We start from the raw sequence: 13,653 nt of genomic DNA, 5'->3' as shown, positions 1-13,653 counted from the left end.
ATCTAGAGCTTATGAAACATCCAAACAATAGAAGTTATTCCCCCCACAACGTGAATTATCTACATTTTTCTCAATAAGCAAAAAATAAGAAGTATTGTACATACAAATGTGTCCAAAACAGCAACTTAATGTTACCACTTTCATATTAGCATAGAGTTGAAGACCATACATTGGACAGCCATTACAAAAGTTTACTTTGCCTCTTTTTAAGCAATAACTGCTGCCATACTCTACAAAGTGCTATATTCATTTGGCACCATCTGGGTAGAAAGTGATACATCAGACTGTAGGACTGTGCAGCGTGTATATACGTCTCTTCTACAGGTATACAGGAGGAAAAGATAGCAACTTGTACAACTATACTAATTCCAATCCTATCTTGGATTCAAGGGTTCTAACGAAATGTTTAGGGATACCCATATAAATCTACCGCTCTATTTACGTTTAAGTCAGAAATGAACATAATACCTTGTTCTGCAATATAAAAATGATGATCTGCAATCCCACCCCATGCTTAATAATGTGCAAGTCTAATCATCTGTACTAAAGATAACACCGTTCACAGTTCTGATGCAAAGATGCACTGCTGGGGAGAGATGCGAGAGACAGGAAAATGTATGTGCAGTCTACCCTTTACATTCTCTCAAGTACCTTTTGTTGAATAGTGGAGTGCTTTTGCTCCATATCTCTCTTCTCCTTTGCAGCATCTACAGCCAACTGATCCAGCTGTAAAGAGAAACAGAAAATTGGATCTTTAGATTTCAGAAGAAATTTGGCTCTGTAGATTTCATAATGCTGACAAAAAAAGAACACATTATGTCTAGACACTGCATGACTTGCTTTATTTGCATAGTAAAAAAAAATCACTTCTCTGGTCACAAAGTGTTTACCTTTAATAACCACTGAAGCCTCGTTTAAAGCACTGCACTACCATCCTGAATTAACCTCTGTGAAAGGTGTACGTTTCTTGTAAGCCTTCGGAGGAATGTTTGAAAGAACAGCATGGTGCCAAGCATATGCGACTTCTATACCGCATTGGTGCTCAGTCTCTGAAGAGAATGACTCATGCTTTAGCTGCTCCTGCTGGCTGACCGGCCTATGCAGCAGTGCTGGCATTAGCAGCAAAAACTAGGAAGAGCAAATGCTAGTGATTTTTCCCCCTCCAGAAAAAAGGAGGGAATTGCCCCAACCAGGCTTTTGCATTGATGGTTTCAATCAAGTCAGCAGCAGTATTTGAGCAGGATTGCTTGGAATTGTCAATAGAACCCAACTGCTTCCAATTTCAGAAATAATAATCTGATTTTGCAAACAGACTGTCACAACAGAGAGGATTTGATTAAAGTTATCTGTCTTATCACAGACTTTGTAGGGATGCTACCAAAAATGTGTACATCCATGTCTATAATACCGCCCTTTTATTTTTTTCTTTTTGAAACCATAAGGAGAATAAAAAGTAGAAAAATAAGACATCCTGTTAGACTGTAAGTTTGTTTGTACAGGCTCTGATTTTTAACTAAGAAATCTGGTGAAGTGGAGAATCAAGTGCTGCCTGTACATGAAACGCTACAGAATCAGATCAACTCCTCCTATACGTAGTCTGCAAGGCACAAGTGCCATTATACCCACTCATGGCATTCTACTGGATAATGGCACAACTGCATCACCTACCACAGCTGTACAGCCCACAGCTGTACACCACGTGTGAGGCAGACCTCGTTCTACTCCAGCCCTAGAACCAGGAGACTCTGAACAACGTGCAACTCCAGTTTTCCAGCCTACGTCAGTCATGTAGCAGAGAGGACTATATCAATAACAGAGCCTCCCATTTACACACAAATTATATCATCTCCACCCACTCTTACAGCCACAAATGAAAACCTCTGCCAACTCGGTCATCTTCCTCAGTGTTGCATTTCCCTCATTTGAAATGATACAAGTGAGAGGGGGAAAAAGGGCTGCTAACTGGCACTTATGCCCCTGTATGAGACAGCCCGACAATTACAGCCCCAGACCTCCCGGCCATCTGATGGTTCCAATTCCAAGCTCTGCTAATTTCCTGCAGTCTTCTCTCTCTGGCTTGTTTATCCCAAATGGCTACGTGAGCACTTTCCGTCTCACGTGTTCATGTTAACAGAGAGGCACTGGCACAGGCTGCCCAGAGAAGCTGTGGATGCCCCATCCCTGGAGGTGTTCAAGGCCAGGTTGGACAAGTCCCTGGGCAACCTGATCTAGTGGGTGGCATCCCTGCCCATGGCAGGGGGGTTGGGATGAGTATTATACTGGTGTGACATTAATGGTTCCCCTACAATGATCTCATTGATAATATCAGCCTGACTTAAAACATCGAGAAAGCAAAGTTGCTCAATTCTATTCCATCATGTGAACCAGATATTTTGAAAACACACAAAAAAATACAATTGTACTACCTAAGACCACCCTAATTTTAATATTTCATGTGCAATTAAACCTTATAATTAGGATCGTACATAACATTTACCTGTAAATGAAAATTCACTAACAAAAGCAGTTCACAGCATTTTCAGAAAAATCTAACAAACGCCTGTCCCAACATACCTTCTATCTAACCCAAAGACAGAAACTTCAACCAATATAACCTGCAAAATCATCAACAGTTAAACTTTAATGAGCTTTTTACAAGTCTGCTTCTGTAGGAAAAGCTATCCATTACTTAAAACTAAGGTCTGCCACAGGAAAATAATTCAACAAGTTGTATGACTTCAGGGCTTTCACTCACTATCTTTGCTCCACTGTCAATATATTTCAAACATTCAGCTTTGGATTCTTCTAAATTTAGCTCCTTCAGTTGCTATGACACCTGCACCAAAATGAGTATTGCACAACACTCCTTACCAGGTGAAGTAAATGGATGATGAGCCATTAAAAAATAACCTTGTGCTCCTAACTCAAGTAATCCCTAGCTGGTAGCATAAACCACTACCAACTACACTGTTCTCATCTCCTTTCCGCATCCCCTCCTCTGAAGAGATATAGGAAACATTCTATACTCTCACGACCCTACAGTTCAACAATGACAACTCTAAATAGACGGATGTGAAGGAACACGGTCAGCTACGAGCAGTCACATGCACCTGAACCTTTCAATTGCTATTAGAACACCAAACACAAGGGGCTGCAGCTAAACAGCCTCTTCCCTTCTTGATGGAGATGCCAGTTCAAGTAGCCTCTCTCCAGCTCAATCATTTACTTTGCCACACACGTGTGTACACACAAAAGCATATCCTTCTCTGACAGGCATCTATACAAGTAATTATGAAGACCCATAGTAACCACATTAGGGTACTAATCTATCAGAAGAGTAACTCCAACAATCAAATGTCTAAGTAGTAATTTTCTACAGTTCTCCATCTGCTTCACTGCACAACTCCTCAAGCAGGTTGAGAGGCACGGATGACAACAGCAATGGGGCAGAAATATGCAGCCAGAACTAGAAACTGTTTCAAACCAGGCCAGAACAATGTAATTTCATAAACATTCAACAACGTATCTGCTTGAGATAAATGCAAATATATCTGCTTGCTGTCATTTATATGCTTTCATATATGGATTGACGTTCAGAATTTGGGTTGGCTTTGTTTTGTAGATCAGGTTGTGGAGTGGAAACAGAGGGTGTTAATCAGTGCAGTTGTCGCAAGTCCTCAGACTGAAGCAAAAAAAAAAAAAAAAAGGTACAAATATTTCCAGCTACACTCACTTGCACTGAAAGCAAGTCAAGAGACACTGCTGAGCCTTCTCCCTGCACCACAGACAGATCTTCAATTAAATACTCTATGTCCCTAACCTATTTTGCATAACTATTTTCACCGTTCTCTTTTGTGCAGTTGTCCACAGTACATGCAATGTTTTGATGATCCTTTCACTGAAAACCCAGAAGTTGCAATTATGTGTTCTTAGAGAACAGAACAGGGCAAGAAGGATTTAATAGTATGAACTCAGTTTTGCACCAGTTATTAAAATAAGACTTGTGTTTTATGGTCTAACTTTAAATTGCTTACATCAATTTTTACATACCAAACAATTTACACAGTATATAACATATACAAATTGAAGGAATCAAATATTATTTTTTTCTTGTTAAATATGTAAGATGTGGCACATATACACTTTTTTTTTTTTTTTGAAATAAAAGAAAACCCAGTGCCCTAAATACCACAGAGTACCTCAAGTGGCATCATATGGCTATGATTAGATATGTAGACCATAAATGCAGCATTACCTTTAATAAAAGGACAACTAACAACTTTAATTCAAACCACTTCAGTATTTTAATGCTTTGCCTTTATCACACTAGTTTCCTTTTCATTGAATAAATCTGCAAAATATCTGATATATGCACATTTTCTTCCATTTCAGTATATAGTTATGAATCTGTAAAGTAATTTCTTACCTGTGCACCAAGATCTTTCATATAGGGCCCAAGCTCGCTGAAAAGGTCATAGCCTTGGTGGAAAAAAGCCAAATGGGCGTACATAAATGATAACATCTGGAAGAAAAGAAGTAGATATTTAAAAAGCTAAGTATTTCAGATATCACAGAAATATGTTCTTTAATTAATCCACATGAATAAACCAAACAAAAAAGGGCAAAACAAATTCCATGGTTATTTTCTGGTATGTTGTCATCTTGCCGCTTTGCATCAATATCTTGTGCAGCTTCCTGTGTTGTAACTAAACATGAGAGGCAAAGGCAGCTAAGAACCATGCCAAAAATCTCAGAAATGAGTTACGGGATTAACAAATAAAAGCTAGTTAAGGGCAGAAAATTACTTCTGATTCTTGTAATCCAAAAAACTTTTGTTAACTCCTGTTTAATTAGGCTATGTACAATAGAGAGGACTACAGAATATATTAATGATCCAAAACCGTAACTTCCATGAACACAGCTGAGAAGAATGTCCAGTGTTGAGAAAGGAAACAAGTTGGGAAGATGCAGAGCGCAACGGCAAGCAGCTAGAAAGCTGCAATTCAACTGAAGTTCTTGCTATCTTTAAATAGCATTTAAATTAAATACAACTTTAGACCTTTGAAAGAAAAGCACCATTTTATCTGGTAATCTATTTTGCAGACAGCATACTAAAGCATATCACGTACTAGCTGACTAAGCTATTTATACAAAAACACCATTTTTGTAGAAAGAGTTGAAACCACCTTAGAGCAGACTACAAGTACTTATCGTTTAGAAATGAATATAACAGGCATAAATAAAATTGAACTTTGCTGAGAATCCTAACTCTTAAACATTTAGGTTTTTACTGCTCTTTTTGTTGAGTGTTCATATCTGAACCATAATGATTACCAAAAACCAGCTGAATATCTAAGCGAGGTTATAGTAAAGGCCAGGCTGACCACCACAAAGTGCCAACTGTACTACTAACGTTTGATGGGCAAAAGGACAAGTTCACTTCATACATTGCTTTGCAGTCACATGTTTAACTTTGGATGTATTTAAATATATTCTAATACAGAAATCAAAGTGTATCTTACCGATTTTAAGATTTCTGATCTTCTTTTAGACTGAAGAACATTGATCTAGAAAAAATAAGTTGCTTATTTTATTCAATTTGCAAGTTCCTCCCACAGAAGTAAGCTTCAGATTCATTCCAAATAATCATACCAAAGCTTAAAACATCAGACAAATATAACTCAGTATCTGATTTCACAAAGCACTTTCAAAGCTGCAGAAGATGCATGCTAATTTAGTAATATTGCAGTTATATTTAATAAAAAAAAGTTATAAAAGCTTGCAAAGCTAGAATTCCACAGTTACAGCCCCACAAGTAAGGAAGTTTGACTCATTTCCCCTTGGGCTAACACCATCTCAAGTGTCCTAAAACTTGGATTAGCCCCAGCCACTGAAACAAGCAAGATTGCGACATCTACAATAAGTAGCGTTTCATATATACTTGCACTTTTAATCTGGCTGAAGTCAGTGACCAACAGCATTGCCCTAGAACCTTGAAATATTTCACATTATGTAGAAAGAGGGACATTTTATTTCTGATGTTCATCCAATTCTTCTTTGTTCCCTAATCTTTCAAGTTGCCATCCTGCATTTTACTACATTTGCTTTAAAAGGTCCGTAGAGCAGGAAAAAATGTGCAATTTTGTAATTTAACACCTCTAGATCAGTTTAAAGATTCCAGCAGAAGAAATAAACTTACTGAAGCTATAATCAAAATCAGACTGCACTTCCATACTTAAACAATCAGTATTTTGGAAAACCATCTGCAGCAAAAATAATTAAAAACCGTACAGAACAAACCCTCAACTTACAGGACAAAAAAAAAATAAATAGAGCAAAGCAATGGTTTTGAAGTACAATTTAAAGTCAATACAGCTATAAAGAGACTGCTCTTGTGAAGCCACTTTTCCAGCAGAAGAGTCGTCTGAGTAGAAGGGATTCCTATGGGTGAATTCATTTTATGCCTGCACTAAGAGATGCTGGAACTTATCCTCGCTGCTATAAATGCACCTTTATCACAGGAACTGTTCAGCTTTAGAACATACAAATTCCAGAAAGCAAGTGAGTTGCAGGACAATGCACATACAAGGTACTGGCCTACAGCAATGTAGGCAAAAAGCCAAGTTTCCCCCCAGCTCTCTGACAGCTCTGACAGGTCTCTGCCACTTTTTTCTCTTCCTAAGCACTGGAGTCTCCCTTCCTTCACCTCCCTCCCAGGCTCCCCAACACTGCTCTGCTCTCATAGCACTGCACAGAAGTGCATGAACATACGCAGCAGCCTAAGAGGGCAAGGAGGCACCCACTGTGCTGCAGTCACCCCAGCTCCCTGTCGCTGCAGCACAGGGTGAGCTGAAGCAGGGTCCAAGCAGAGCAGCCCAATGTCAGACTGATGGCACAAGCCTCTGTAGCTGAGAAACAATGACCTGGGCTCTGAGAGGAGCATTTCAGCTCAGTAATGAGAACAGCACATGCTGCTAGCTCAAGTGAGAGATGTCAAACTCACACCATTTGAGTACAATTCCAATGCACGTCTCTAATCCACTTTATTGAAACGCGAGCAGAGAAAAGGGGGCTCTAAATCAGCAGCTCCAGTCTCTTCCCATCACACTCACTCAAATCATAATCTCTTTAGGCAGCTCACGTGCTGGGACCCCGTAACAGTGAGGAGCAGAGTGCTGTAACAAGCTACTGTTTCAAAACTTCAGCTGGGCTTATAGGACTGGGCACTATAATTTCCTACAGCACAACAGATGCTCGATTGCACTCATGGAAAGGGTGTTAGTACAGTGAAGTGCTACATAATTCACCTGACTTCTCAAACATTGAAATGAACTTTGTCCTTGGTGTCCAAGAAGCAAAAAACCAGGGCTGATCACTGTGCGCACTCCAGCTGATCGGATGGACAACCTCTCTAATAGGGGCTTTGAAAATGCCGCCTCACAGACAATACGTATGCACAGGCAACATACACAATTTAAAGAACATGAACTAAGCTTTGAATAACCAGCTGGACTGTCACAAATCAAGATAACTCTTGATATGAAACCAATTTTTAAAAGGATTTTTCTGTGTTTGTATGATCATGAGAACACCAGACACATTTAGGAGTTCACACCCCTTGTGCTGTCCGAGTTACACAGTCCTGTTCTGCTGGAGTTATGGGAAACCATGAGACATGAATTGGAAGTGTCCATAAAAATATTATTATTTCACAGGCTTCAAAACAGTAGGACAAAGAACACCTCAACACCCTACAGTAGATCCATACTAAAAAGCAAAACAGTAATGTTCTTGACTTCACCCATGGCACAACAAAGTCCTAGGTTCCAGACAAAATAGGATTTATTAAATAAAATTCAAAGCAAACAACTGAAATTGTAGAAATAGACAACATTCTAGATCACAATTATCCATTGAATCTGTGTTTGCTAGGCTACAGTTTATTATTGTTTTATTTATTATTATTACTTGAAATACTTAAGGAACTACAGCACAGAAGACTTACAAAACACATTTAGGTAAGTATTGTTAAATTTGAAGAAATAACATTATTGCTGCGCTTACCTGAAGAACGTAATCCAGAGCTATGTGCCGAAAACATTTCCGTGTTGCAGTTAAAATATTTGTTGCTTCCTCTACTTCATGTTGCTTATTTCTTTGAACTTGAGCATTTTTTACTAGAGCATTCTCTTTTTCTTCACTAACTTTTTCAAACTGTTTCTTTGCATCTTTGAATTTCTTAATATCTCTAAAGAAAATGAAAGATAGATGGCAAATGAATTCCAAAGCACGAAGTAATTGTTTAAAAGAAACACTAAACAGACCCTGCTTGTGACTGTTAGAGCTAATTTCTTTGTTTTCGCATTCTTTTAACAAATGCTCATAACAAATAGAAATCATACAAAGTACGATGGCAGCCTTCCTGTCCTCCTCTTTTGGGGAAAGGATAAACTGAAATTTAAATGCATCTCATGCTCACCGGGAAAAGCTTTAGTAATGACTTTTTTTTTTTAAGGCTGGACAACAGCACGTAATTTAAGATTAATAACTTAAACTGTTACGATTTCAACATTTCTGCAGCTGGGTTTGAAGCCTCTGATTTTGAGTGATTTTTGCCAACTTTAACATACATTTCTCAACCCATGGCTGATGGCCTTCAGGAAAAGTGTTTCACCAACTCTCTGAAGTCACATGCTTTTAAATTCAATTTTATGATTTTCCCATTACAAGTCCAAGTTGACTTACTCTTTAACAAAAGTCTGAAGCTGTGCTTTAATTGATCTTTGGGTTTGGTCAAACAGGATCTGAAAGAAAAAGTATTAATATGTAGTTCAGTAATTTTGGCACACTCACAACTTTTCATTTTAGATATGCACAGACAGTACTTAAGAATCCTTTCTGTAGCCCTTTCTAAGCCATGGCTTTCTCACCTGATTGAGAACTCTTGACCTAACAATAGCTTCTGAATTTATTCTGTGTGTCAAGCTGAATACTTTTTCACATTATATGTCACATCCAGGGTTAAAAACATCTTTGAAATCCTTTGCAGAACTTCATTACGTAGCAAAAAAGAAAAAAGGAAATAGTAGTATAGCAATAAAATAAGGCTGATAATATTGCGCCAGCTCACACAGATGTTTATACAGGAAGGCACGAACTTGGAAATTGAGTTACCCATGGCAAAAAATATTTTACCTTGATGTTACACCAAAAAATAATTATTTCTTAAATTCTCAGAGGCATCTGGATTTTGAGGGATTGGGCACCAATCTTCCAACGCTACAGTAAGTGAAGCAAAAAAATCTTTCACAATGCCTTTGGAAAAAGATGGGTTTGAGTTAAGTGTGCCCAAACCGGCATTGCTGCACGCCCATTTGCAGCAACACACTGTTGGCACAGTGCAGAGATGCTGACGCACGGTGCAAAATCAAAAAAGTGGAGTGGAACCACAGTCAAAGCAACAGCAAAAAGTCTAGCAAGTTATGTCAAAGCAGAGTGTACCTCACCTTCTGTGAAGTCACCTGTTCTGTTGGCACTCAGACAAGTTCAAGTGCAGCACCAATGGCACAGCAAACTATTTGTACAGCTTCACTAATGCAACTCAGCTTTGACCCACATTATAACTCAAATCCAGTTCTTGTCTTTTACAGATGACGGGCAGCCTCTGTTCACGAGCTACATGTATGTTGAACCACGTGCTTGATGGTGCGATCTGGACAGATCTTGAGGTTTAACCCAAGATCAGGAACTGGATTTAAATACTTAAATGTCAGGAAGATCTGTTTTTTTCTTCATAGGTCAAAACCAAAGCGATTTGAGGCACAGTTTTAGCACAAATACATGTGGTTATCACGGAGAATTAGAAAAGAACTCTTATTAGATCTATCAATATCTAACACCAATATATAAAATCCTTCAAAATTGAAGTTGATACTGAAAATGTAAAAATACACAAGTAATTAATAACATCTTCAGATAACAAATTTGTAAATGAAAAACACCCGCAGCTGAACTGCTAAGAAGCAGGATTGCTCCTTTTTTGAAGTGTTCTAAGCCATGCTTCTTAGCGACTTCCCTAAGATTTGGGGAGCCTGAGGGAACAGGAAGGGAATAAATCAACTTATTCAAATTGGAAAGTCTGATAAATTTGTGAAGTTTCCAAGGCCAAAGCACACCTGAATGTTTGACAAATTATTTTCTCTTACACCCCCAGAGATCCTGGTAAACAAATGAAAATGCACATTCCTTCAGCTTTACACCTGTCTTTCACGTTTCAGGACAGAATGGAACAGGTCAATGGCAACAGGACAAATCCTTTCCCTATCTATCACTGTGCTGACTTGAAATGATGCCCTCACTTCCCACTCTTCTACACCTCCTATTCTGCATTATTAAAAAAAAATGAAGAGGTAAAAGAATACAAGGAAGCAGCAGCTGTTCCAACTGAACAGAATCTCTTCCAAAGGGTACAGATTTAAGCATTAAATAATAACATTGACAGAACAAGTAAAAAACTCAAAGTTTTAAGTCCAATAGTGTTTTCTTGAAACATGTTCTCAGTTTTTGTCACCCTACTCACAAAATCTGGAGGGGTGGGGGAACATGTAATACCAAGTACTGACAGCAAAATCCTTACCAGCTTGTTTTTTTTCCTCTTTCTAGAAAAAATGAAGGTCAGAAAATACAACTGAGTGTAAGTCATCCATTAACAGTGGTACCATACCCTCTATCCAGTCTCCATTCTTGAAAGCTTGAGACCAAACAGGATAAAACACTAAGCAAGCTGCTCCAACCTCTGAGGTGACCTTGCTTGAGGCCAGCAGTTGGACCAGACACCTCCTGAGGCCCCTTCTAATGTGAATTATCCTTTATCTAACAGCAATACAAGAAGCATTCTGAAGATCCTGTTTGTATTTTCACTTAGTGGGGAAAAATAAATCAGAAAAAAAAAACACACAACAGATAACTAGAATAGATGAAGTACTTCTTGACAAGCTGGAAGTCATACTGGGACTACTCCCACTGCTGACATTTAAGCTTGCCAGTGCCTGAGGAGTGCACCAATCAAGATCAATACAGAAAGAATATAACCAGATGGCAACTCCACCGATTACTGGACTCCCAGAAGCATGAGCCTTATAATTCTACTTACAGTAACAGGGGGGAGGGCACATTAGGCAGAAAAATACACACAATTTTCCCAAAGGAACAGAACAAACTTCCCAGCCCACGATCCGACTACCTTTACACCTTCCAGCACATTACCTTTCACATGCTACAAACCAAGTCTGAGAAAGCTGCGATGTGCCACTAGCTGTAAAAGCCACCTGTCCCCCTGCCACATCATGAGGATGTCACATCAGTCTGGTCCTCAGCCTTTTCCATAGCTACGCCACATACAAGAACAGAGACAGTAACCCACATCCCACTGGGACCATCTCCTACCCCTTCCCTCTTTCCTGCAGGGTGCCTGCTCCTCCTCCTTTCTTCCTCTGGCTTTCCCCCACTCACAGGGGCTCTCCTGCCAACATGGTCAGCAACTGAGCTGACACTGAGCTATTAAGTCCTGCTGAACTAAGCAGATTCACAAAAAGCTAAGCCAGGTCACAGCGTAAATCTGACAAAGCCCTACTTTAGAATCCCATGCCATGCCTCTCTCCTTATGCTCGTGCCTTTTGACAGGAGCCACTGTTCTACTCAACACACTCGAGCACAGCAAGGCAGTGGAAGGAAAAAGCTGGACGGAAGACAAGAAGAACCCTACTTTGATATGCAAAGTTTTCTTTTAATATGGCTTGTTCTTCGCTATCTGCACTCAAACTGCCCCAGAAGAAGAGCTGGGATATGCACAATCTTTGCCAAAGCCACAATCATGTAGCACAAGAATAACAGTAAGAATGTAGGGCCTAGGTGAGGTGTGTCAGAAGGAGCATACTTACAGCAACGACATGGTTAAGAGGGTAACCAGCAGCAAGTATCACTGTGCACTCACTTCCCTCTCTACAATTTTCACTACATTTCATTAAGAGGTACAGATACCCAACTCAACAGTATTAATCCACTTCCCTTTGTTTTCCTTCCTTTGAAGCGTGCATTTTAGAAAACGCTGTTCAAACAATTTTGTTAGCATCAACCTAAAGTTGGCCCATAAAATGTAATGAGGGGAAAAAAAGACACAGCTTTAAGCTCCTAGTGGTGGGAAAAAAAAAAAAAAAAAAAAAAAAAAAAAACACTCCCAAATTTTTAAGTGCCCTGCATATCTTCAGCACTTCGGAGATGACTAAGTTGCTTTCCAGCAATTTTCTGGAAAAGGAAAGAAAAGCAGAAGGTGCCAAGGGGAGAAGAAAACAGAAGAAAGAACACACGCCTTTGGCTTTCACAACACAAAACTGGAATCTTTTGTCAAAGGAGGAAAAGTCAGTTTTCCATCCAGGCAAAACTGAGCTTTCTGATGAAGTCTGATATGCGACAAGTCACTATTGGGCATTAATCCCAGTATTTTCTCCTTTCTTTACACTTTAACTTGCTCATATATCCCAAAAAGAAAACTATACAAACATTAGAGGTGCTTTGTTTTGTGCATTACAGAGAACAAAAAAAGGCAGAAAACACAGGAAAGATAATCAGCATTCCAGGGAAGAAATATGCTCATAAATTGCCACTGCTGCCCATCAGTGTGATTAAAATAAACCAAGAATCATCTGTCCTACTGCAAGCACAGCAATGGACTTCAGCAAAGCTTACAAATTCCAGACAAAAAATAAAGATAAAAAATTTGCAGAGAAGTGAATATTTATAAATATTCCATATGCATTACAAACAAAACATTTACAAGCAGCAAATGATGAATATTTAATAACACTCAATTAGTAACTTTTCAAATACTATCAACAAGAAAAAACTCTTATTCTACTATTAAATATAACTCAACTTAATATATCAGGGTCTTATTCCATCTAAAGATACTTACATTGTGATAATTGATCATTTCCTGTAAGGTGTCAGAGAACTTTGTCAAGCTAGTCTGTAAATAGGCAAAAATACACAAGTTGTTAAAGTTCAGTCCTACTAAATACACAGCACAAAAGCAATGTTTACGGTGTTTGGTAAGAAACTTAAGAATCAATTTTCCTTAGTATGATTATTCCAACTAAAACCATTATGCTAGGAGAACACAAGGATATCATCAAGTAAATTTATTACAACTACAAGCAACAACAAAAAAAATGTTACTGCTACCTACCTACATATAAAGGACCAAACTGAAGCAAAGCAGGAAAAATACAAATTAAGTTGACTAAGCTATAGGAAGTCTGCATGTTTTAAAACATAGATTTACAATATTAAACATTAATAAAGATGTAGTACACTAATATTAAACACTAACTCCAAAACCCAATTAATATGTCATAATAATCAGAACACACATTTATTGTGGGAACTGCTGCTTCACAGCTGGTATGTTTAGCAACATCAACATGAATCTGTAGAAATAATGTCTCAGTTAAAAACAGTTAAAAAATAACAATCCCTAATATATTTGGCTAACTGCTTATCTGACAGTAAGTGTAAGAAAACCTACTTGGAATCAAATAATTGAGTATGTGATAATAAGTAAAACCAAGATGAGTTTTAGGGATTTTGTCATCACTT

The 13,653-nt window shown here is 38.5% G+C and overlaps 1 protein-coding gene across 4 annotated transcripts in view; it reads right to left on the bottom strand.

Moving 5' to 3' along the window:
• ACAP2 (ArfGAP with coiled-coil, ankyrin repeat and PH domains 2) overlaps nucleotides 1–13,653 on the bottom strand; it is a 64,069-nt gene that overhangs the window by 31,747 nt on the left and 18,669 nt on the right. For all 4 annotated transcript variants that reach the window (XM_084530171.1, XM_084530173.1, XM_084530172.1 and 1 more), the window contains exons 4-9: nucleotides 12,971–13,024; nucleotides 8,746–8,804; nucleotides 8,065–8,248; nucleotides 5,523–5,567; nucleotides 4,427–4,522; nucleotides 652–726 (exon numbers count right to left, since the gene is read on the bottom strand). In XM_084530171.1, coding sequence (XP_084386297.1) covers nucleotides 652–726; nucleotides 4,427–4,522; nucleotides 5,523–5,567; nucleotides 8,065–8,248; nucleotides 8,746–8,804; nucleotides 12,971–13,024 — 513 coding nt within the window. The remainder of the gene's footprint in view (nucleotides 1–651; nucleotides 727–4,426; nucleotides 4,523–5,522; nucleotides 5,568–8,064; nucleotides 8,249–8,745; nucleotides 8,805–12,970; nucleotides 13,025–13,653) is intronic.

This window comes from Aythya ferina (genome assembly GCF_964211825.1).
Source record: "Aythya ferina genome assembly, chromosome: 9".
NCBI classification, from domain to species: Eukaryota; Metazoa; Chordata; class Aves; order Anseriformes; family Anatidae; genus Aythya; species Aythya ferina.
This window is presented reverse-complemented; position numbering and strand designations above follow the sequence as displayed.